The sequence below is a fragment of the Castor canadensis genome, chromosome 5, assembly GCF_047511655.1.
Source record: "Castor canadensis chromosome 5, mCasCan1.hap1v2, whole genome shotgun sequence".
NCBI lineage: Eukaryota > Metazoa > Chordata > Mammalia > Rodentia > Castoridae > Castor > Castor canadensis.
Genome location: NC_133390.1, coordinates 123,040,155 through 123,067,816, shown reverse-complemented (window position 1 = coordinate 123,067,816; position 27,662 = coordinate 123,040,155). Strand labels below are relative to the sequence as shown.

General features: G+C 33.9%; 1 protein-coding gene across 1 annotated transcript in view; it reads right to left on the bottom strand.

The window, feature by feature from the left end:
- The window catches only part of Cmc1 (C-X9-C motif containing 1), an 80,271-nt gene that overhangs the window by 26,033 nt on the left and 26,576 nt on the right, over positions 1-27,662 (bottom strand). The window contains exon 2 of the mRNA XM_074074042.1: positions 27,527-27,616. Within this exon, the coding sequence (XP_073930143.1) occupies positions 27,527-27,616 (90 nt within the window). The remainder of the gene's footprint in view (positions 1-27,526; positions 27,617-27,662) is intronic.

The following is a 27,662-nucleotide window of genomic DNA, read 5'->3' as shown; positions in this document are numbered from 1 at the left end:
GGAGAAAACTTTCAAAATCTCTTTTTCTACCTTTTTGAAATATAGAGTACACTACTGTTTTTTATTATCACCCTACTGTGCAAGAGCTTTTTTTATTTTCATTTGTTTTCTGAGACAGGGTCTCGTTATGTAGCATAAGCTGGCCTTGAACTTGCAATCCTTCTTCCTTAGCCTCACAAGTTTGTAGATTACATGTGTGCACTGTCATGCCCAGCTAATAGCATTCATTTTTAAATACAAAATAGGAAATATTAGGACATACTGCATACTTCATCTGTATAAATACATATACACAAAAAATGCCTATGTATGTGTACACTGGATGGTATTTGAAAACATATTTCTTACTTTGGAACCAATAATAAGAGCTTAAAAGTCACAGTCCAGTGCATGCTAATTCTATCTTCTTCAACAAGAGAAGGAGGTCTCAAAAAATATGTTCTTAATTCATTCTTTTGTTAAATACTTACTGACCATTTCTGTACACCAAGCCCTGTTTCAGGTACTTTGGATACATGAGTAAAATAAACCAGAATCTCTGACCTTGTGAAGCTTTTTCTGAAAGGGAGAGATAGACATAGTACTATGGAGTATGTCAGAATGTGGTAAGAGCTGTGGAGAACTGGGAAAAAGGAGGGGGAGAATCTAAAAGGAGAAAGGGACAGAGAGTATGTTGCATTTTAAATAGGTTCATCAAGGTATGTCCCTTTAGGAAACTTTGGGGGAAAACTTAATGATAATATAATACAAATACTGAAATGTCTAATTCTATACATGACAATCAAAAATATTTATTGACAAAACAGGCATGAAGAAAGAGTAACAAAAGGTAAGATTACTAGATTCCTTAATGCAATATAGGTGGTCACTCCACCAACCACTCAAAAGAAGGTATAGCTACTAATGCCAACATAAAAGTACTTAAGTTACTCTCATGGAAATCAGGGTGTGATTTTACGATGTCACTAAAATGAAAGTAAAAGCTGAAGACAAAAGACATACATTAAAAGGAGTTTAAATCAGAGAACAAAAATAGGCTCACATTAAAATGAATCCAGTGGAAAAACCTTATTCACTAGTTATTTCTGGGACAGCAGACTATGAAAACTGCATTCTTCTCTCCTTCCAAAGTTTATAGTTTCCTTTTTCTTTTGGCTTTTCTGGACAAATCAGTAACATAAACTAAGTACCAATGTGATTTCTAATACAGGTATCGAATGAAGAGATAAGTTCGGTGTAGAACCAAACTGTACTAGAACAACTAGTTCTTTGGGTACCAGCTGATGATTTGGAATCACAAATCTAGAAATAGTTACATTAGCCTATGCTAAGAACTACATCCTCTGTTTTACCCAAATCAGTGAACACAAACCTATTTTCTAGAGAGAAGAGGGAGAAACTAGATTAAAACACCCCAGGTTAAAATGATTTTTTAAATTCATAAAAACAACTGAATTTATATAAGCAAACCTAGGATTTATGGTATTACTTTAAGTTATATGTATATCATTTCTGTTAGCTTGTCAACATGCAATTAAGTGTTTTATATCTTCTTATTTATGAGACATAAGCATACCAATTCTGGAACTCAATGTGTATGCAGCTACACAAGTTCTTTTTTCACTTTTAATTAGTTTTTGTTTAATGACTTACTTCAGAAAATATTATTTTTGGTAATAAAAGTAAGAAGGATGTTTCACTTCATACATTATTTTTAGGCCTTTATTTGTAAGCTATAAAATTTAGAAAGAAAAGCATTCTCAACATATATTCTAACTAGATTTAAAAATGATTCATACTGGGGTTGGTGGGGTGGCTCAAGTGGTAGAGCACCTGCCTAGTAAGTGTGAGGCCCTGAGTTCAAACACCATCACCACCAAAAAAGAGAGGAGAGGGAGAAGGAGAGAAAAGTAAAAGAACAGTAAAAAGAACAGAAATGTCAAGGTGTAGGCCCTGAGTTCAAACACCATCACCACCAAAAAAGAGAGGAGAGGGAGAAGGAGAGAAAAGTAAAAGAACAGTAAAAAGAACAGAAATGTCAAGGTGTAGGCCCTGAGTTCAAGCCCCAGTACCGCAAAAAAAAAAAAAAAAGTTCAAACTACAAATGACAAATGATAGTACTATACTAAGTACTGTCATTACTTTTAAAACTTACATTTCTAGAAGTTTTATTTCTCTTCCATGTTCTTATTTTTAAAATTAAGATTCTGGTATACATAGGAATCTAAATCAAAATTCACACATGGTGGCTGAAACCTTGTCAACTTTTACCCAACATAACATAAATCCACAGTTATTATGCACAAACAACTCAAAATTAAAGTTCACAGCAGAAATGTCAATAAGTTACAACTATTACCCTGATGGGTTCCACCAGGCACAGCAGATATGTGCATAGATTGCTTAGAAAATTAAAACTATCAGTTATAAACAAGCAATACATAAATATGAACATAGCAATCTATGTGCATTGGGCAATTAAAAACAAGTAAATAAGATGCAGGGTAAATACAATGATAGTTCTCTCTTTGTTCACAAAGCCACACACAAAGAAAGTTTCTACATCTAAACCAGTATTCAAAATTCTTAACTTGCAAGCAGAACATTCCATGGTGTAGCTCCTTGCTTTCAGATTGCCACTGCCCTGATGCCACTGCAACAAGTTCTTCCTCTTTTTATGTGAGTCCTATGAAAAATTCTCCAAGTCTGTCTAACATATGAAGTGGTTCATAAGAAAACATTTGCACTATATTGTAGAAGAGAGGCATTTATTTCATATAACAAAAATAAAATACTGCCCCAAATTTTGCTACTTGATACAATTTGCAATTTTAGAAAGCTATTCTGTAAGAAAATGAAGCAATTATATAGATACATGTGCATATTAAGAGAGGTAGAAGCATTTCTCTATTTTGAGTACATAATAACTGAGTAAGCCTCTCAGGACTGCAATGCATTTATATAAGTGCACTCATACATACATACATACTTTAATGGCATATATCAAGTTATTTCAGAAAGGAAGAACCCGCGATACACTTCCTACATGACCATGCAGTTCAAATTTAATTCTATATCCAAAATACAAAAGGGCATAGAAAAAGATTCAAGTTAAAGAAAGGATATTTTTTAAAGACATGTTTTGTTTTAAAGCCTAGAACCTAAAACCCAAAGCCAATTTTTATTAAAAGCTGAATATCTTTTTGCATATCCCACAAAGACCTACTTCAAATTTAACATGTCCTAGTTTACTATTTCTTAGAAATCATTTTAAATTGAAGTTTTGGAATCATCATGTTTGTCTTCAGTGCTCTTCTCTTTAATCATGTTCAGGTAATGCTTCCTTTGCTAGGGACATTCCATTCACACTGACACCTACCCCAAACAGCCCTCTACTAATAGTTTAATCAAAGGAAAGTATTCTTTTTTTGTAATATCAACTACTCCAGCTCGAGCCCAAATAAAAAACAACTGTGACTTTTCTCTCATGCTATAAGCAGAAGAAAACAGAACTGTATGAAATCAAAAGTCTGAAAAATAATGGAATTACTTCATTTACTGTCCCCCAGAATTACTATTCCTATTAGAGATTTAGAAAATCACCAATGGCATGATTAACATATAGATATGATAGAAGAGAAAACTACTTTGACAATGAAACTAGTCAACAGTATGGGCAATATAGTCTTTTCTCAGCGATAAAGACTATTTGTTGCATTTCAGTTAAAAACAGTCTCTGATTTTAGAATGAAATGACATTTGATCCACCCTATACTGAAGCATAATGGAATACCTAAATGGATTTTAGTATGTGTCCCAATCACTTCAAGGTCACAGAACACCTGCATTCATTTCTGAAGACACATTCTTAGATAGTGACACATGAGTACACTCCTACAAGAATGTATCAGATCAAGAGGTCTAAAACACAACATATACTGTGATTAGCTTACATTATGTACCAGTCACCTCTCTGAATTATCCAGGGCACCAATGGGAAAACAGAAGGATTTAGCCAGAAAAGAAAGATGGAGAAAAGGAATGAAATTGGTTAGTGACTTTAAATGTAAGAGTTTAGGCTTGATTCTATAGACAGTAGAGAATGACATGAATACACTTCAAAAAGCTTTAATTAACAATAATATTTAGGGTAAAATTAGGGAAGAAGAGGGAAAGACATTTTCAAGATAGAGAAAGGTAGTTTATTTGCTAACAGAGAATTCAGGCAAAAGATACTGAGAACAATTCTGGGTAAAAGCTACAGGATATTGAAAGCTCATAAATCTTTCATCAATATTCAAATAAAAGAAAAAAAAGAAGTTTTTAAAAGGCAAAAATTAGCTGAATGCCATTTTTTTTTATATCTTACACTATAAACTTCAAAAAGTGGTATCAACAAAATAAAGGTTTCAGCAACATTCTGTACAGCATGAATCTTAGCCCCAATTCTACATGGCTTCTAGGATGCACAGGGGAAACAAAATGAGTTAAAATATTCTGAGAATTCCCAGTCATAGCAGTCCTCATTCTCAACAGAAGTACACTGAGGGCATAAATAAGAAAGAGTCTAGAGAAAGGCGAACTGAAACAAAAGAAAACCACTCAATACAAAAAACCTCTACTTACCTTCAAAACACTTCAATGAAGGTTAGAAAAATGACTGGAGTATGCCATTTTTCAGGGATCCACACTTAGGAGGAAGGATAACCCAAAGGTAATGCTATAGGAAAAGGAAAAAAAATCCTAAAGGCTATTCAACAAAAAACACTGCGCCTCCCCTGCCTCCAGGTTTCAGGAAAGTACACAGAAGAACACTGTAGCCCTCAAAATACAACCCACAGGGGAAGACAAACATCAGAAAAAGGTGGCAGAAGTGTTAAAAAGCATTCACCCACAATTTCTCAGAGGGCTGCATTCAGAACATGCTTAAGGAAAAGAAGATCCATCTCCAATGTCACACTATATAAGAACAAAATAAAAACACAAATATAAGAAAGCTCTACCAAAACAATTTTGATAAAACAAAGATCTAGAAGGAGCTAAAGAATGTAAGTTGAAGACTAAATCAAATCCCTTAACAGTGGTAATAAATAAATTAGAAATCTAAAGGAATAGAGAGACATGGTTAAAATTCATATGGGAGACCTTATTAAAATAAGTCAAAATAATTTCAGTAACTAGACAATTTTTTTAAACATGATTAATGAAGACATATAAAAAAAAAAGTTATGTCAGGAAACTACTGTGGCACAAAGTCTACAGGATCATAGCCTCCAATGATCCCCAGCCTCCTGGTATCCATGCCTTTGCGTAAGCCTCCATATGCTTCAAAGCAAAGAATATGGTAATGTGAATGAGATGTCACTTTTCATGATTTGGGTTATGACTGTGACTTGTCTTGTTAGCAGATACTCTTGCTTGTCTTCTCAGCTTAGGGCGTTCATGAAGCAAACTGGTCTGTAGAAAACACTCAGCAAGGACCTAGAGACTGTTCATCCAACAAGGGGGAAAGAGCAGATGTATGCTGCCAGCAACCAACAAGTGAGCAGATACTTCCCCAGTCCAGGCTTCAGATAAGACTGCAGATCTGGAGCCAACACATTAACTGCAGCCTAATAATAAAGACTGAAGAGGACCTAGCTAAGTCCTTCCTAGAGTCTAGACCTACAGAAACTAAGATTAATAAATGTATGCTGTTTTAAGCCACTAAATTTTTAGATCATTACTTATGTAGCAAACAGTATCAAGTATTAATCCTTGCTTCAAAGTTCCAAGGATGACTGGTATCTTTAAGAGAGAGAATTCCAAAAAAGAGAAAAAAATTAATTATAATTTAAGAAAACTTTACTGACACAAAAAATTGAATGTATAAATTGAAAAGACACATTATGTTCCAGAAAGAATTCATACAATATACTTTCCAGTTAAGTTACCAAATTCAAGGTAAAAGAAATTAAATAAAAAGAAAAATCAAGTCACCTATGGCAGAGTGGTTGCAAGTTGGGGAAGGGATGAATATAAGGCTGACCTCAGATTTCCCAGAGCAACATTCAATGTCAAAAAATACTGATGCAATGTACAAATCTCTGAGGTAGAGAAAATATGACTTGGCAATGATATCTACGCTATCTGACATAAACATATAAGGAATTTTTGACAATGTAAAAAAAAGAAAAACCACAAAACTGGAACCTAAAAGATAGGAGGTGGGTAATTAATCAGTACTGTTCAAAATTAGAATAGAGATAAAAAGACACAATGAGGCAAGCTTATTAATGGTCTTCATAATATTAATTTTTAAGATTTTTATCAAGACACACATAAACTATGACTAAAATATTCACTTCAAAGTCTTAGACTCTTCAGACTTATATATAAAAACTTAACTGCTTTATAGGTTATATTTTAACTCAAAAACCTTTTTTAAAAAACTCAAAGAATATAAAAATTAAAAAATACAACAGTTAGACCAGGCATGGTGATAAAAGCCTACAATCCCAGATGCCAGAAGGCAGAGATAAGAACGGTCTGAGGCTGGCCAGGGCAAAGTTAACCTGAGACCTTATCTGAAAAACTAAGAAGTAGAAGTACTGGGGGCACGGCTTAAGTGGTAGTGTGCTTGCCTCCAAGCACAAAGGCCCTGAGTTCAATCCCCTTCACTGAAAGAAAAAAAAAAAGAAAAGTTAAATACATTTACTTAAAAAAAAAAAACTCATCAAAAATTAAGAGAGTGCTATAAATAAACCTGATTCAAAGTATGTTTGTAAACCTTTGATATGGTCTTCCGAACCAAGTATTTCATATTGTTTTTGTATAGATGGCTACAGTTTACAAATTGATATAATACTTATTTTTCATTTATTTGCAAAAATAATCTTATAATTAGCCATGAAAGGAGTGGAAGCACATTTAAAAGCTAGAAAGTATAAAAAAGAACAAAAACCAATTTTTTTGTGGTACTGAGGACTGCACCCACAGCCTAGCAGATGCTAGACAAGCATTCTACCACTTAGCTATGCTCCAGCCCATGAAAATGAAAATTATTTTAAAAACCTATCACAGTTAGTAAGAAACGATTATCAAACTTTATAGGTTTGTCATATAAACATACTCATCATAATTTTAGTTAATATAAAGCTACATTTTTGAGCAGACAGCTGAAGCTTTGTTTTTTCTCTCAGCCATGATTAAAATGTTTATATCCCTCATTTAATATTCCAACAAATATTGAGAATATGGCAACTGCAGTTGAAGATTTCTCTTTAATTATAACTATAAAACCGAAAGTTATTTATAATTGGTTCCTCTGAGTAAGACTCAAAACTTTCCAAATAAGCTCAATACCAAATTTATAATAATGGGAAAGAGAAAGCTAGGTCAATGCGAAAATAAAGTAAGTTTTAACTATATTTTCAAGAAAAGAATTCCCATATGTTTCTACCACAAGACAGAGAAAATAAATGTATTTATATTTTTCAAAAATATTTAATTTTTATTAAAGCATTTGAAATCACTTAGCTTATAATCAGAAATATATGCTGATTTTCAAGATAAACAGAAGTAAAGTCACTTCGTATGTGAACAGCTTTGGTTAGTTATTTCCAAAATATTCTCTTAACAAAAGAAAACATAAAAGACAAAGTTTTTGTGATTTGATTCATTTTATTCAGAGAACCACCAGTATTAAGATATTTTTTAAGACAGGATGAAGACAACTCAAATATCTGTACCTATACAATAGAATTTCCTGCAGTGATGGAAATGACCGATGTTTGTGTTATACAATGCGGTGCGCCACCAGTCACAAGCAACTACTGACCATTTAAAATGTGGTCAGCACTTTTAAAAGACTGAATTTTAAATTTTGTTTAATCTTAATTTAAATTTCAAGTTAAATAGCCAATGTGACTATTAGCTACTATACTAGACAACAAAGATCTATAGTATAGCCAATTTAATATTTTAATATATATATAAATATAGTGGGGATTTTCAGATAGTAAAATAATTAACAGATAAAACCTAAATTAAAAATAAATTATAAATTAATGATAAAAATAAGGATTCTAATCCTTAATAATGTAAGTCTTTTCAACAATCATGAGGAAAAAATGGAAATTCTCAATGTAACTATAAAAGTAAAAAAAAAGTTTTTATGAATTCTTTTAAGTAAATAAGAGTGTGTATAAACAAACATACAAATCTTTTCAAATATAATAACCATGAAAACTTTCACATATGATACAGCAATGTACTCAAATATTCAAAACACTTAAATATCTGCACATAAAATAAACTCCATATTTACCATTTATGCAAGCCAACATTTAGTTAACATTTTTAATAATGGAAAAAGAAAATGCTTCTTTTTTCCAAAACCACAAGAGTCTAGCTGCAATAAGCACTAACAAAGTAGAGTACCTTATAGCAGAGACAGATTCCATCATGACTTAACTGGACCTCAGACAATGCAATTTTGGGTACCACGCAGACTAGAGAACTATTAGCTCATCTGTTTTAAACTGGAAGAAGTAGTCTCATCAGCAAAGATACCAATCAAAGTTGCCAAAACCAAAAGAAGAAAGTTTTTTTATGATTATCACATCTTAAAATATACAGAAGACTCATAATGAAGATAATTCAGTGGGCTCTTTTGTTAGTTCTAAGCAGAGTATGGAAGGGAGCCAACCTAAAACTGCTATAAATGTGACAAGAAAAGACCAAAGGATGTTAGAAAAGAATCATGGATTGTTCATCAAATATTTCTTGAAAACATGCTGATGGTTGGATTATTCAGGTACAGGTACCCTGACTTTAGAAGCCAAAAATAAATAAATAAAAAGGGTATTTCATTAAAATGTCTGCAAGTTAAAAAACTGGGTTGTGTTTTAATTTGTAATAATGACTCGAAACCAGCTTTTAATGTTGACCGGTGACATTCTAAGAGTTAACGAAAAAGAGTCACTCTGTTCATCATATACAGCCCTCCCCCAAAAGAACTCACTGAATTATTTCTACATGTGCTGTGTTAAAACTGAACCCCTAGAGGGCAACTGAGCTTCAATTTTTACTTTATAATATACTTTAGTTCCACACCAGTTTACAGATACCACAACCTACTTCCTTATACTTTGAAATTTTTCCTTTAGAACAAAAAAGAAATTTGATATATTCTATCCACTAATGAAAAATATCATTGTGGAATTCATTCTTTATCAGTGATAATGCAAACATGAAGATTATGGTACACATAGGCATATTCCTGAACACTACAAATCACTGAAAAAATATCTGAATGTTAACACTCAGTAAGAATCAGGTGGCAGATAGGGAAGACATACTTAGCAAGTCTATTTAATATAAATTTGCATAATTTTTCATTCATTAAATAACATGTTAAAATGTACGGAGGGAAAAAGGTGAAGAATCCACTTTCAATTTCAATAACAATTAACCCTATATTACTACCCAATACAAACCACTACAGGAAAATCTATGTTCCTTCAAAGTCAAAATATCAAGAAGCTTCCTGACTGCCCATTAAGCTTTTTATGAGGTATCAAACTACTGATATAGCAAATATATATAACTGTGAAAAGTACTAGCTAGTAAAGCCACCAACACACACAATTTAACAACAGTATTTTAGACTTAGCCTTTTTTAGTGAAACTGAGCATACAGAAGTCTAAAAAGTATGTATCAACAGGGCAGCATAACAGAATGGGCTAAGTATTTATTTGGACAATACATAGGATTATAATAACTTGGTAAAAAAATCATGTTTTTGTATTGTTTTTTCTGCAGTGCTAGTAATCAAACAAACGGCCTTATGCATATGGGGCAAGCAACCTATCACTGAGCTACTTCCCCAGCCCAAGGGGAAGAGATAAGAGTCTTGCTCTGCAATCTAGGCTGACCTCAAGCTCCAATCCTCTTGCCTCTGCCTCCCAAGAGCTGGGATTACAGTCATTCACTACCACACCTGGAAAGTCATGCTTTTTAAGACCCAAATAAGATGTTTAAGTGATCAAGTTTCTTGAGTGTATTTGCATATATTTTATAGTATGTATTCACTAACAAGAACAAAGTTAAAACTCAATCCATAAACACTTTGGGGGTATAAATGTGCATATATATGTATCATCATGTATGTCCTTCCTTCCCTGCAGGGAAGGTAACCAGTACCTCCTTATCTTCTGTGCCCAGCAACAGAACCAGCAGCTTAGAGAGAGAGAGAGAGAGAGAGAGAGAGAGAGAAGGAGAGAGAGAGAGAGAAAGAGAGAGAGAGAATAATACACACAGGCTGATTTGACTCTTTCTCCATATCACAATAATTTTCTTCACTAAATTTATACACTATACATTATAACCTGTGTACTCAGGAATTTAAAATGATCAGAAATTAATCTCTGATCATTTGGATTAGAATCTTTATATGAAATTTGACAAATCAAAGAATGAACAGAGAAAAGGGATATGCTGCTGAAGAAAGTGACACTTATGTGTTATGAGGTCAGCAAAGGCAGTAGTCATATAATTTATACAATAAAATAAGGTAAGATTAAGTTTCCAAGAGCATACTTGGGGTCATCATTTCCTAAGACTTACTAGGAATCCTTTGCCCATTTGAAAAGAATGTAAAGACTGACCTAGGTAACCTCGAAATCAACCTCCATGACAAATGTAAGGGAAGAAAAGGCCAAGAAATTGGAAAAAAAAAAATCAGAAAACTAACAATCACAACAGGAACAAAATACAACCAAAACTTAAGAGTTTGTATAGAAACTGTATACTGTAAACAGTGAACTGTGTAACTTTTAGATGAAATGGGTAAAATCCATTTCATCTAAAGCCTGTTCTGTATTACTTTAAGAAGAAATGCTGTACCTTCAACTAACCTTTCTCAGTCATGGCTGCACATCACCTTTGGAACTTAGAAAAAAACCAACATTATCTCTCTTTGTGGAGAGAGGCTTGTTCATCATTGTTTTAACTTTTTAAAAATTCTCAGATAATTCTTATACACAATGAAGGTTGAGGACCATTGACACAGCTTACGTTGACAGATGAAAATTCAATGCTGAGGACAATTTGTATCTCATCATCTGAGTACATTTAACCAGGAAAAATGTAGAAGGAAAAGATAGCACAGGAGAAATTATACGATGCCTACCCTATGAAACACTGAGTAAATAAATCTGAAAATTACAGCGTACTAATGAAATTAAAGAATTCTTTTAGAAACTCAGTTACATGTAAGTCTTCCTTGGAACAGATCAGATTTTTTTCACATTAAAACATCAAAAAGTATGTTTACTCAAATATCCAATAAGATCAACTATTCTAATTTCCAAAACTTTAAATGTATGGGCAAGCATAAAAAAAGGTCTATGTGTGATATGTCAAACAATAAAAAGGATGCAGCGTATCTTAACGTTAAGTTTGTACTCTGTACTGACACAATCTAGAGTTCAGTCGATAACGAACTCCTTTTAAAATGAGTTTCAAAATTCCAAATACAGTATTGACTATTCTATTTTTTTTTCATTTTTCTTTTATTATTCATATGTGCATACAAGGCTTGGTTCATTTCTCCCTCTACTCCCCCCCCCAATACCCAGCAGAAACTATTTTGCCCTTATTTCTAATTTTGTTGTAGAGAGAGTATAAGCCATAATAGGAAGGAACAAGGGTTTTTGCTGGTTGAGATAAGGATAGCTATACAGGGCATTGACTCACATTGATTTCCTGTGCGTGGGTGTTACCTTCTAGGTTAATTCTTCTTGATCTAACCTTTTCTCTAGTTCCTGGTCCCCTTTTCCTATTGGCCTCAGTTGCTTTAAGGTATCTGCTTTAGTTTCTCTGCGTTAAGGGCAACAAATGCTAGCTAGTTTTTTAGGTGTCTTACCTATCCTCACCCCTCCCTTGTGTGCTCTCGCTTTTATCATGTGCTCATAGTCCAATCCCCTTGTTGTGTTTGCCCTTGATCTAATGTCCACATATGAGGGAGAACATACGATTTTTGGTCTTTTGAGCCAGGCTAACCTCACTCAGAATGATGTTCTCCAATTCCATCCATTTACCAGCGAATGATAACATTTCGTTCTTCTTCATGGCTGCATAAAATTCCATTGTGTATAGATACCACATTTTCTTAATCCATTCGTCAGTGCTGGGGCATCTTGGCTGTTTCCATAACTTGGCTATTGTGAATAGTGCCGCAATAAACATGGATGTGCAGGTGCCTCTGCAGTAACAGTCTTTTGGGTATATCCCCAAGAGTGGTATTGCTGGATCAAATGGTAGATCGATGTCCAGCTTTCTAAGTAGCCTCCAAATTTTTTTCCAGAGTGGTTGTACTAGTCTACATTCCCACCAACAGTGTAAGAGGGTTCCTTTTTCCCCGCATCCTCGCCAACACCTGTTGTTGGTGGTGTTGCTGATGATGGCTATTCTAACAGGGGTGAGGTGGAATCTTAGTGTGGTTTTAATTTGCATTTCCTTTATTGCTAGAGATGGTGAGCATTTTTTCATGTGTTTTCTGGCCATTTGAATTTCTTCTTTTGAGAAAGTTCTGTTTAGTTCACATGCCCATTTCTTTATTGGTTCATTAGTTTTGGGAGAATTTAGTTTTTTAAGTTCCCTATATATTCTGGTTATCAGTCCTTTGTCTGATGTATAGTTGGCAAATATCTTCCACTCTGTGGGTGTTCTCTTCAGTTTATAGACCATTTCTTTTGATGAACAGAAGCTTTTTAGTTTTATGATGTCCCATTTATCTATGCTATCTCTTAGTTGCTGTGCTGCTGGGGTTTCATTGAGAAAGTTCTTACCTATACCTACTAACTCCAGAATATTTCCTACTCTTTCCTGTATCAACTTAAGAGTTTGGGGTCTGATATTAAGATCCTTGATCCATTTTGAGTTAATCTTGCTATAGGGTGATATACATGGATCTAGTTTCAGTTTTTCGCAGACTGCTAACCAGTTTTCCCAGCAGTTTTTGTTGAAGAGGCTGCTATTTCTCCATCATATATTTTTACCTCCTTTGTCAAAGATAAGTTGCTTATAGTTGTGTGGCTTCATATCTGGATCCTCTATTCTGTTCCACTGGTCTTCATGTCTGTTTTTGTGCCAGTACCATGCTGTTTTTATTGTTATTGCTTTGTAATATAGTTTGAAGTCAGGTATTGTGATACCTCCTGCATTGTTCTTTTGACTGAGTATTGCCTTGGCTATTCGTGGCCTCTTGTGTTTCCATATAAATTTAACAGTAGATTTTTCAATCTCTTTAATGAATGTCATTGGAATTTTGATGAGAATTGCATTAAACATGTAGATTACTTTGGGGAGTATCGACATTTTTACTATGTTGATTCTACCAATCCATGAGCATGGGAGATCTCTCCACTTTCTATAGTCTTCCTCAATCTCTTTCTTCAGAAGTATATAGTTTTCCTTGTAGAGGTCTTTCACATCTTTTGTTAGGTTTACACCTAGGTATTTGATTTTGTTTGAGGCTATTGTAAATGGAATTGTTTTCATACATTCTTTTTCCATTTGCTCATTGTTAGTGTATAGAAATGCTAATGATTTTTCTATGTTGATTTTATATCCTGCTACCTTGCTATAGCTGTTGATGATGTCTAGAAGCTTCTGAGTAGAGTTTTTTGGGTCTTTAAGGTATAGGATCATGTCGTCTGCAAATAGGGATATTTTGACAGTTTCTTTACCTATTTGTATTCCTTTTATTCCTTCTTCTTGCCTAATTGGTCTGGCTAGGAATTCCAGTACTATGTTGAATAGGAGTGGAGATAGTGGGCATCCTTGTCTGGTTCCTGATTTTAGAGGGAATGGTTTTAATTTTTCTCCGTTAAGTATAATGCTGGCTGTAGGTTTGTCATATATAGCATTTATAATGTTGAGGAACTTTCCTTCCATTCCTTGTTTTCTTAGAGCTTTTATCATGAAATGATGTTGGATCTTATCAAAGGCTTTTTCTGCATCTATTGAGATGATCAAGTGGTTTTTGTCTTTGCTTCTGTTAATGTGGTTTATTACGTTTATTGATTTTCGTATGTTGAACCACCCCTGCATCCCTGGGATGAAGCCTACTTGGTCGTGGTGAATAATCTTTTTGATGTGTTGCTGAATGCGGTTTGCCATTATTTTGTTGAGGATTTTTGCATCAGTGTTCATTAAGGAGATTGGCCTATAGTTCTCCTTTTTGGAGGTGTCTTTGCCTGGTTTAGGGATAAGTGTAATACTGGCTTCATAAAATGTGTTTGGCAGTTTTCCTTCCCTTTCTATTTCATGGAACAGTTTAAGGAGGGTTGGTATCAGTTCTTCTTTAAAGGTCTGATAGAATTCAGCAGAGAATCCATCAGGTTCTGGACTTTTCTTTTTGGGGAGACTCTTGATTGCTGCTTCAATTTCATTTTGTGTTATAGGTCTATTCAGGTCTAGTCCAGTTTGTGTGGGTGATGAGAAAAGTAAGCAGCTATGACTACATTAATTTGTACTGACTTGGAATAAAACTGTTCTTACCAATTCAGTAACATTATTAGTGACAGTAGCATGGCATTCCATCACAGTAAAGAGCTATTTAAAGTCAGTCAGAATGGACATAAAATCACAACGTAAAAAATTCAAAGATCCCATAGGCTTAAAAAAGGCAACTAAACGTGAGATAATATGTTATTACAGGAATGATTTCTAATCATATGCATTATATTAATCCATGGTTTTACATAAAGGCTAGTCAATTGCCAATCTTTTATATAAAGGATGTTGGAAAAAATGGTATCCAAAGATTCTACCCATCACTTCAATTCTATGCAGACATAGCTCTTCAGCAACGACACACTATGGAGGTGTGAATACAGGACTGAACCAGGGAAATTCTTTGTAATAAACATATGGTGAAGTTCACAAAGTAAAGAGAAATTTAAACTGTTTTGAGTGATGACCTGGAAATCTTGTACAACGATATGCCCTGATAAGTCTATGTTACTCAAATCATCAGATTTTCTTAAGCTTCGTACATAGAGATTGTTAAAATGACGGAAAGACATCTAATAACATAAATTAAGAGTTAAATTTGCTCTTCACTAAAAGTGAATGTTATGGTGAAGAATCAAAGAGATGAAAAATTAATGTAAACAAATTATCATTTATGCATTTTAAAGGAAAAGATATGGATGGATATTAGAAAGAAGATTAAGACTGCTGGTATTGACCAGGAGGGACAAAAGCAGCATGAGAAGGGTAACTTTCAGATTATGTAAATAGAATGAACTGCCATTAAATTAAGAGAACATAGTAGTCCTCCCCTTACTTACAAGGAATAAGTCCCAAGACCCCAAATGGATGCCTAAAACTACAGATAGTATCAAACTCTGTAAATACTATGTTTTCTCCTACAATGTCCTGCAGAATCGGTATGCAATACCAAAGTTAATCTGTTCTTTCAAATATTATGCCCTGGTACCTTCTTTGTATCACTATTCTTATACTTTGGGGCCATTATTAAAAGGGTTACTTGAACACAAGCACTGTGATATTATGACAGTTTACCTGATAATTAAGGGGGCTACTAAAAGATTAATAGGCAAACAGCTTACACAGCATGGATAACTGGACACAGAAATGATTCATGTCCTAGGTAGGACAAAACAGGTTTCATCATGCTACTCACCACAGTGCACAATTTAAAACATGAACTTTTTATCTCTAGAATTTTCCATTTTTAGATGGTGGTTAACTGCTGGTAATTGAAACCTCAGAGACTGAAACCATGAGTAAGGGATATCTACTATAAGTTGATGCTTAACTGTTTAGCCATTCTTAGATTGAAGAGGATTTTCTTTAACTATGGAGACTTAAGATAAAATGTTTGATTTAAAAATCTGACAAACCTAACAAATTGATTTCTCTAGAAGATAAAGAACAATACACACTTAAGGACACATATAAAATGAAGAGAGACCCTGTTACAGCTATGCTATCTCTGTACTGTATGGTACTACCTTACAGTTAATGCTCATTCTTATAGAGCAGCCTAATACTTTTCATAAATGCCAGGAGTTATGCTACAGCATCTGAGACAGGGGTGGCCTTTTAGCTCTGGCAAACAAACACTGTAGCCTGTCTCTGTTAATGAACAACAACTTCTAGTTTTAAAACAATGCAGAAACCCAAAATTTAGAAAGAAAAGTTACCAATTTGTCTTCTGTTGCAAAATTAATATTCTTTCAATTCTATTTGTATAAAAAGTCTTTGGCCTCCTAAGGTTAATCTCCTGCTTGTTAGACAAGAGAAATTATGCCCACTCTCCTCTATGCCAATACTCAATCCACAATCTGAAATGTTTTCCCAGCATCCCTATATTTAACCCTAATCATTAGAAATACCCTAAGGTCCAGGTGATACTCACTATACACCATACTACTCAGAACAGTATACCAGGTTCTACCTGACTAAATCAGAATTTACTGGATTTCATTTTCCTAAACTAACATCTAGGTATTTTATTATAAATTGTTTTATGTTATATAATTCTACTTTATATGCCTGGTTTGTCTCTTATCAACCTGACAGTAAGATACTTAAAAAAACAATCTCAGATGTCTATTCTGTCTCTATAGCATGTCTTACTCTGTTGACTAAGTAAAAGACATTCAATAAATATTTTTTAAAATGCTTTTAAGTCTAGTTTTGTAAATTCTATAAACTAACAATTCTGTAAATTAACAACAACAATACAAAAAGATGTTTTAAATTTCTGATAAAGCAAATAAATATCTAGTTTTCTACTTTGTCTTCATTACTTTTCCAGTGGGAAAAAACTAATAAGAGTAAAAAACACCTCTAAGAAAACTGAGAAAAAAATTTAAGTCATAAGTATTACCAACACTTACAAATAACTGCTATTAAAATTTCCCCATAGCATTCATCATAAATTTAATTTTTACTCAATAACCATTTCTCATACCATAAGCTCCATAAAAATAAGGGCTGAATATGTATCAGTCACACTGAAATAGACAGCTTATAATCAGAACTGGATACATGCAAGTGTTCATAAATTTATGGAATGAAGTTAATTTTAGTAAGCTCTCCCTGCATTTTAAAATTTTAAATTAATGTAATTAAACCATAAGTCAGGAAATTTTTTCAGTAAAGAATCATACAGTAAGTATTTTAGGCTTTGTGGGCCATATGGTCTTTGTTGGGACTATTCAGTTGTACCAGTGTAGCATGAAAGCAGCCATCCATATGACTATAGATGTAAGTGAGCATATCTGTGTTCCAATAAAACTTTATTTACAGAGATAGGCAGCACACCAGATTGACCATTAGGCTGTAGTTTGCCAAGTCCTGAATGAAAACAATATGCTACTATGACCTGTCTTTCATACCAATCAATGCACTTACTATGAGTGCAAATTCCTACAGCTATCCCATAATTTATTTAAGCAAGCAGACTCTTAACATTTAAACTGTTTGTAATATCTTATATATGATGCTGTCTTGAATATCCTTATGTATATTTTATTGCACATCACTGATCATTTCCTTATGTTAACTAGGTAATAAGTAGCCATTTTTATGAAATTTATTAATTTTTAAATGTTCACAAACTCTTTTCATAATAGTGTATTGATTTATAGTCATATCCAACAATGTAAATGTTTGTTTCTCTAAAACTTTGTCAATATTACATATTACATGTTTCCTTACGCACAGATATTTCTCATGAATAAAATTAAATTTCAATATTTGCTTACATTTTCCTAACTACATAACACTGATATAACAATGAAATAAACATGTCTTAATTATAGCACTTGATTAAACAAAAGTTGACCACTGTGTAATACCAATCACCAATAAAATACAGATCATTAAAACTGTTCCAGAAAGTTCTTTTTATGTCCCTTTCCAATCAGGACCTGTCTCACTCCCCAAAAGTGCAACATGATTTGAATTAGTTTTTCCCATTCTAGAATACCAAATGAACAATGCCTCTTTGAGAACATATTTAAAAAGAGTATACAATCTTTTATTTCTACTTATAGTTCACTCAGTAGGGAGGATTTGAAATTCATCTCTGCTGTTGTGTGGGACACTATACGCTCCATTTCACTGCTGAAAGTAATCTACTGCATAAATACACTGTAATAAGTCAAGTTCTTTTGAGTGAAACCTGGGGTATTTTAAATTTTGGGCTATTATGAATAAGCTACTTTAAAATTCTTGCCTGTTAATTTCAACCCATCTGTTATCTTGAAGTTAGCCTCCATTGATTTCTTTTGAGAACAAGTCATACGTTCTTGTTTCTGTGTACACTGAATATTTTTGCACTATATTATGAATATAGTGAATGATATGATGTAGAAAAGGTTTGGGTTCTGTTTTGTTTCTCTGAAGATTTTATTTCCCATTTAAGCAGGCAATTTAATTTATTTTGCATACACTCCACACCAGCACACATGCATACTTTCCACTGTCCACAATTGTACCAAACCCATCCCTGGTTCTTCAAACCAGCAAGACCAGGGGTTCTTTTATTTGTTCAATAGTTTTTTGTTTTATTATTTTTTAACCAGAGTTTCAGCCACCATACATGACAGAGATTTACCCAATACTATTCCCTTCCTTCAATGTTTGATTTCCTTTTAACTGTTTTCTTGCTTTTGGTTTACTCTCCTATGCATTTCGGTTGTTTTTCATATTCCCTTCATAAGTAACAAATTTTTCTGCAAAAGGACCTGTATTAACGCTGATATAATGGAAAGAGCACTATGCTGGGAATTAAGATACCTGAATTCTAATAAGAGCTCTGCTACATCAATAAGTTATGCGATATTGAACAGGTAATTTATTTTCTTCACTGAAGTATAAGACTATGTGCAGTCATTTCTTTCTGTTGCTTCCACCTTCAAAATGTATCTTAGATGTGCACATTCTCCAATCAAATCTGTACTGGTGTCCCAAATTCTGCCCCTACCTCTTCTCTACTCTTCACATGACAATGAGTGCTATTAAATTATAAATCAGTCCCTGTCTCATACTTGACTGTTCAGTTTTGTCTTTTCATTTCTCTTGTATCTATAAGTCCTTGGTACCTACATCTTAAAATCCTTTGAACTCCTCTTTTTGCCCCATTCCACTCTAATAACAATAATGTTTTTGCTGTCCCTTAAATGTGCCAGCTTCACTTAGTACCTCAGGGCCTTTGCATTTGCTGTTCTTCTCAAAGATGTGTGTATATCTCATTCCTTCACCTCCTTTAAGAATTTTACCCAAATATCATTTTTCCCAGTGAGACTTATACTGACTACCTATTAAAAAGTGCAGCCCCATTCCAACACCAGCATGCCCCACTGCCCTTGTCCAATTTTATTTTTCTCTAGAGCAATTATATTTACTTATAATGCTTATTACATATTACCCACCCTGAAATGTAAGGTCCATAATCAGAAAAGTTTTTGTCTGTTTTATTCATATAATGTTCATACAGTAGTGATTGACAGACAGGAAATAATGAATATTTTTAACTACTATACTCCACATAAACCAAAGGTTCTACTCAAGTCCTTAAGTGAATCTGAAAACTCCCTATTTGCTTTGTAAAAATATAGTTTCAGTGATGCCATAATGGGCTAATACTAAAATACACGTACATAATATTATGAAATGCTAACACAAAAAGAAATGGCCAAGTATGATGCCAAACTTGTTTATAGACTAAGAATAAAATATTTATCATGGCTTTTCATTTGACTAATACTATGGAAATCTGGGTAAATGATAAATCATTACTATTTTGTGTTTTTTTTTTCTTGGCAGTGTTGGGGATCACATACATGGCCTTATGTATATAAGGTAAGTAATCTATTGCTGAGCTTCAATCCCAAACTTGGTTTAATGGAACAGGGTCTCCCTATGTAACTTAGCCTGGACTGAAACTTGTTATGTAACCCAGACTGGCCTCAAACTCTCAACCCTCTAGCCTCAACTTCCTAAATGCTAGGATTATAAGCCACTACACCCAGATATAATTACTCCTTTATCTGTTTACGAAAACCATAAGAAAACCACAAAAATAAACTAGAAATAGATCCATACTAGAATTACAACGCAATCTATAACTTCTAATTTAGAATCTGCTTCATAAAAATAAGACATTTCTACCATGTACTGACCTGACTCTGAAAATTTAACAAAATTAAACATGAGACAATAAACATTAAGCAAATACAAGCCCTACACATCCCCAAAAAAGATTTTAAATGGCTTTACATCTACCACTTAATACATTCCCGAGCTGTGTACAAATCAAACTGCCTCCTTTATTATTTTTCCAACAGATAGACAAGATTCTGATTAGAATATAATGCAGTCAAAATATCTGTGTGAATTTACAAAAAGTTTACCAGTATCAAGCTCTGATTACCTAGAAAGAATCCAATTACAACTAGAGGATCATCAGATAGCTTAAGTGAAGTGTGATCTTGCACTCAGATTTTTATACAAAGGCACAGTACTGTTAAAAGACTATACCTAATTTTGGATTAATTTCTCATGAGATGAAAAGATTTCTAAGTCTATTACAAGAAAATAATAGGAAGTTGATGTTTAGGAATACTAGGATAACAGAAACTTGTGAATGAAGCACTGCCATAAAAGCTATATCATATTTTATAATGCTTATTCATTTTAACAATATTTTAAAGTTTCAAGTCATGCAATTGCTTTTGCTTTCTAATGTAAACTTTTCATAATTATACCTTCAAGGATAAGGTACATAAATTAGTTATTTAAAATATTATGTTCACCTGCCTTGACAAAACTTCCTGCTAATTTTCTCATTTAAATATTTGGCATTAATAGATTTAATTTATTTCTGAAACTGTAATATTCTACACATTTCTCTGTTTAGAGAAAACTAACTATTTTATTCAAGGGTATTTATGTCTATTATAAAGGGCAATCACAATAAGCCATTGAAATAATGTATGAATTAACAAATGAAGATTAATGACAATCATATACTTTGTTCAGTTGTTTTAAAAATAATTCAGCTGTGTGTGGTGCAAGGTATGGCACGCCCCCTGCTTTTCCCTGCCCCACAAGCTCTGAGAGGCATAGCATGCTCTACCCAGAAGAACAACTCAGCTCCAGACCATGCCCCACGAACATGAGAGCTGCAGTCACCTCTCTGGAAGAGCACACAACCGCTGTCTCCCTCCAGCCCCATTTCTTGCAGCATCTTTAAGGGGTAACCCTCATGAGCCACCTGATAACCTAGAAGGTACTCAGCAGATGTGGGGTGAGTTAAACCCAGACTGAGCCAGCTGAAGACAGGGCCAAAATGATACAGATGTGATGGTACCAGAGGGCAACCACCACAAGATGGGGAGTGAGGGGAAGAAGTTAAGGACAGTATGTGTCCTTGATGCCAAGTCCCACCTAATTCTTCTCTACCCATTCCAAACCACCATAAATACACCTAATTATCCATGAATGGTCATGTCTATTCTTGGATAACCTCCCTCTGCACCATTACCTTACATCCATAAACATTCTGCCAATAGAGTACAGCTGAATGCGTACTGTTTCAGCCAGCTGCCAAGTCATTATTACAGAAGTGTCCCCTGTAAATTTCAACTATAGCCACATTTTATTCCAAATCTCCCAGCCCAAACTATTCTAAGTTCCCCCAGAAAACTCTTTGGCAATTTCTGGACCCCATGATCATGCCACAATAAAATAAAAAATTGTGTTTTATTAAGCACTTTCTAAAATTCAGAGTTTAGCTTACTCAGATTCTAGAGCCTTCTTCAGCTGCTTAGATCAGTTACTCATAATTCATATCCAATGAGGGGAGGTTTGTAGGGATACCTGCTGTTCTTCCAAGGTGAGAACAAAGGTGAACACCTGCTTTCCTTCTGGGACTCTGAAATTTTGGTACTTGTTAGGCAAAGAGTGCCCATATGACCAACTCGAAATAAAAACTCTAGGGACTGAGTCTCTAATAAGTTTCCCTGGTAGATAACACTACACATGTGTTGTCATATTTCCATGCTGAGGAATTAAGCCCATCCTATGTAACTCTACTGGTAGAGGACTCTTAGAAGCTATGTATGTTTTTTTTCTGAACTTTGTCCCATGTGTCTTTACCCTTTTATAGTTTTTGTTTGTTTGTTTTGCGGTACTAGGGTTATGAATTCAGGGCCTACACTTTGAGCCACTCCACAAGCCCTTGTCTGTGAAGGATCTTTTCAGGATAGGGTCTCACGAATTATTTGCCCAGGCTGGCTCTGAACCATGATCCTCCTGATTGCTGCCTCCTGAGTAGCTAGGATTATAGGCATGAGCCACTGGTGCCCAGCTATTTTGTAGGTTTTGCTTTGTATCTTTCAGCAATAATAAATCTTAGCCATGATTATGACTACATGCTGAGTTCTATGCATCCTCCTGGCAAATCACTAAACCCAGGGGTAGTATTGGTTCAAACAGCAACAACTGTTTAAATACATAAATAGCTATATGTATTTCTTAAGAGTAAATAACATACTCATACACACATATCATCATCTTAATATATCCAGCTCAGTCTAAAGATGCATCTCTACTTCCGTGTTAATATTGGTGAACGGGTTAAATGACCAAAATACATGTGATAATAATAGAACAGTTCAAAGCACAAATGAAATTTTTGGCAGGTTCTCTTTGGAATTTGGCAAAAAGTAGCATACCTTAGTTGTATGCACAATGTATGCTAAACAAAGGCAGGCATTTTATCAGTGTGTTGAGCTTCTGTGGTGTTTAACTACAGTTCTATGATTTTTTTTTGTGGTACAGGGGTTTGACCTCAGGTGCCTTGCACTTGGCTAGGCAGTGCTCTACCATCTGAGCTACACCCTCCTCCCTGTGATGTTTCAAGACAAAAACAATCCATGCTTCTTTGTATTTCACATAATTTCTTTAGAACTATACCTCACTAGTTAACCAAAGGTCAGGAAGATTGCAACACAGACACAAAAGAAACATTAAAATAAGGTAAAAGAAGGCCCAAGGTATGAAATGAAACAGTAAGTAGAATATGGCTAGGTTAAATAAAGTTCCACCCCATCTTTGATAACAAAGTCTTTTTGGTCTTGATTTATCATAGCAAAAAGAAAGAAAGGTTCATTCTTTTGTTAAGTTAAATATCATTATTCAACACAGAGACTTTATATCAAATGTCAACTGTACACTTCAAAAAAGCGAAGAAAAGTCAGGCATGGTGTTTCATGCCTATAATCCCAGGACTCGGGAGGCTGAAGTAGGAAGATTATGAGTTTGAGGAAGGACTGGAGGTGCAGCTCAAGTGACATAGTGCCTGCTTTGTCCAAGCACGAAGCCCTGACTTCAAACTCCAGTCCCAACAACAACAATAACAAAGAAGTACCAAATGAATTTGAGGCAAATCTGGGCTATATATGAGTTTCAGGCTGAAACCCTGCCTCAAAAAGTCAAAAATAAAACAAACAAAAAAAGCAAAAGGAAGCTCTATTTAGGATGAAAATTTAATAATACCAGAATGTGTACTTATTTTAAAACTATTACTAACAAGTCAGGTGCTAGGGCTCATGCCAGTTATCCAAGCTACCTTGGAGGCTGAGATCAGGAGGATCCTAGTTTAAGGCTGGCTTGGGCAAATAGTTCTTGAGACCTCATCTCCAAAATAACCAGAGCAAAATGGATTGGAGGTATGGCTCAAGTGGTAGAGCACCTGCTTTGCCAGCACAAAGCCCTGAGTTCAAACCCCAAATCCATCAAAGGGAAAAAAAAAGAAAAAGAAAATATAAACAATTGGTGAAGTGAAAGAGCTGGAAGAAAGCCCAAAGTTGAAAACAACCTCCAGAGTTTTTCAAACCATCTCCATAAAACATAAGTTGGTAATTCTCATATTCAAGAAAAAAATAATGATTCCATCATCACCATTGGTAGAGGAGGATTTCTGTTTCCTCTTTGGGGAGGCTGAGGAAAGTAGGAGAGAGTAAACAAGATCTGGCTGATCTAGAGTTTTCCAACATTTCTGCTCGGCGTTGAAGTCTACCTATATACTTTGTTATTCTTGTGTCTCTATTCACTGCTATAATACCACTGGCAAAGAACAACACTATAAAGTTGAATGTAAATTAATAACTTTCCCTTTGATACTAAGAATTTACAATCTTGTCAAAGTTTCCACAATGAAAAAATCAGGATTCTCTATGCTGTATCTAATCTCTACATTGAAGCTGCCTTACTTACTAATCAAAATTGAGGTATTAAAGTTAGGGAAACACTAATTTTCTCTTTAAAAAGAAACATATACTTTCATGTGTCTTTTTTTACATTCATTAAAAACATATTTTATAAAGACAAAGATTCTCAAACCAACACCAGTTTAATAACATAAACACTGCTTATTATCCAAAAACTGAGGTTTTCATATTATCAAGTTATAGTTTTCATTATACTGAAACAGCTCAGTTACATGTACAAACTTACTCAGAATTAGTCATATAACTGTAAAGTTAAATTTTAGAAGTACTATGGTATATAACAATGAAAACATTTTAAATTTTATCTGCTGCTTAAGACAAATTTTAATTGTGTTTAAATTTTAGGTGAAATAGCAACTCATACTAAATCAGAGCAAAATAAAAACCTATATATAATGAAGATATCATGGAAGCTGGTTAAAAACTATAATGAAGAAAGAACTGGTAAGAATATAGCAACCTGGCTGAAATTGATATTCATTAGGGTACTCTTCACATCAATACAGAGAGCATTTGGACTCTGTGGTCTTTATCAGTGTCCCAGCTGGTAATGGTTGAAGGTTAATGCCCTACCCCATTCTGTTCAATTTTCTATCCTAATTAGCCCTCCAAATCTATAGCTGTGAGTACCAAGTGTCTGGGCTCAAAAGAAACTAATTAATGCTACCAAATTAGATCAAGTCCAAAGATCCAACAGCCAAACTCTTAGTTAAATGCTCCTTGTTAATAGGAAGTGTAGCTGTCAATAACTGCTGTTGGTGACTATAATGAGGCATCTTTCTTTCACTGAAAGTGATTTCATTTCTCTTTGTCCCTGGAAAAGCTGTTCCATGCCCTTCACAAACCTAAGTTGCTGGCAGTCTGACCTAATTCTTATGATCAGATGGGTTGAAATGAGATGAAAAAAATTAAATCTAAAAGCTTCCCTACATAATCATGTTTCAGACATTTAGCAGTAAGTCATATCACTTATAAAAATGTATATATCTTATTGCAGAACCACACAATTAGCATGAATAATGATTTTATGTAAAATCCTATAATTATTTAATAAAGCAAAGGCTATCGTCAATAAATAAATTCCAATGAAAGTGTCCTGATTCTAAATTATGTCTTATTATTCTGCTTAAATGCAGCTTTCTTCTGCTTGAACAATACTAATGTATATTCTTTTCTAATTCATATGGTTAAATAGGGAGAATAGTAAGTATTTATTACTCTTTAATAAATTCCTCAATTTTACATTCTAAAACACTACTTTGTACCATATGGCCTAAGAAATCAATATATGATAATCTATAAGAAATTCAGATTTTCATAATCAACTGTTACAGCAGACTTTCAAATAGAGGCAAGTGCACTAAAGTAATATAAATGGACCTCAGATTTTAAGATGCCTCTAGTCTTCAGAAGATTACAGGTATATTAAAATAAAACTTAACCATCATGTAAACATTCTGAACAATTTAGTTTTTGAAAATTTTAAAAATCAAACATTTTCTTTTCTGTACCATTATAAAGGAGTAGTTGTGCAACACAAGCAAATATTTTAATGTTATACTCTAGTCTTTCATCTCAGCAACCAAAAATAACTTTCCACTGTCATAAAGTAAACACTGGCAGTTGTAAAACCCAGAGTCATACAATTATTGGGCATTTTCATCTGAGTCATGTCAGGAAAAGTTAAGTTTCTAATTGAATTAGTTAGCTTTCATTCTAGGTAACAGGTAATGGTTATAAAACAGAATAAATGCAATTTATATTTGTAACTTCAGACTGATATATCAGTAACAAATTTTCCTACTAGTGAAAAATTAAACCTATACCTTTATATCTTTTTTTAAGTTTTATCCTACCTCACCTGCATCAGGCCATATTTTTTAATGTTCTATGATGCAGGTGGAAGATTACCTCTTGAGATTATCAGCATGACACTTTCTAATGCCAGATGTGCACTGAAGTCTATCTCCAACTGCCAATGGGTTAATTCCTCCTGACACCTGAGGTGGGGGCTAAACAATTAATTCATGGTGTAAGTAACAGTAAAAGCACAGAATGGTTATTTGTTTTAAATTACTAATCTATAAATGGATTTAAAATGAAATAGGTAATAAGCCACTTAAGAAAAAGAAATTATCATCACACAATGTTGAGTATACAGAGAAACTACTCTTATTATATTGCCTCCATTATATTGCAAAGGTCATCTCTAAGGGTTGGAGGCAGGGAAAAGGACAGAAATGTCTTAGAATTTGAATGTTATTGGCACAGTCTTAAAACTAGAGTTAACACAGCCTGGCTTCCCTGTGAAAAGGCCTGCAGTGGAGCTGCATCCCATTACCAAGAATTATTGTGGTCCCTTAAAAATATAACATCAGTGAAGTAAATAAGGGGAGCCAAGAAAATAGCCTATGTCAACAAAATTTTACTACTTCATTTTGATGATCATTTTAAGTGGCAGACTATTTTAATATTGCCATCTCCTTTTCTAATAACTCATCATTTACTTGTATATTATGATCTTTTAACCTAACACTGCTTTGTTTACATTTTCACTAGAATGTTACATATTAATCAACAGTACATCTCTAGACTTCTGGTATATAGGAACGTTAATGTTAAAAAACATTTTCAAAGAAACCACTCATGTATGGGTGCCTAATGCATGTATTTATAAATATCTTCCACTTAGAAATATAAAAGATAACAAAACACACACAAAAAAACCCCTCTAAATTCACCATAAGTCCTATTAGGATTCCATTAACAATTCAGTAAATAGGCAATGACACTGAAGAAAATCATCTTAGAACAAACACATATGCACATGCGCACGCATACATATGAATACTGACAGATAAAAAACAGATAGATACTAGATTTGATGTTTGTTCTGTCCCTATCAAAGTTACCAGAATAACTACTTTCTCCAGAATACCCACATTAAGTTTTTCTCTGTATGTAACTATGCTTCTGGGAAGAAAGGGGTTTTTACTAGCAATTTAGGAGAATACTTTTAAATTATAAATAAATTGAACACTGCCGGGAAGTTCTAAAAGCTGAAATACTGGTATCTCATTGAAAGGGTTAGAAGCAATTCATACAATGAATTCATTGACAACTTGCCTCTGAGATGAAGGATTAAATTCAGATCATATTAATAAAAATAAGTTTGATCTTTATGTGAATATTTCAATCTTACCTTGAACTTGTTCAGAACACCTCTCTCTGGCCTTTTCTCTCATTATTTTAGGAATCAGAACATCTTTTTCGACATGTCTGAGATGCTGCTCTGGAAAAAAAAAAACTTTATTATAGCAAAGTCTCAAGTGAAACAT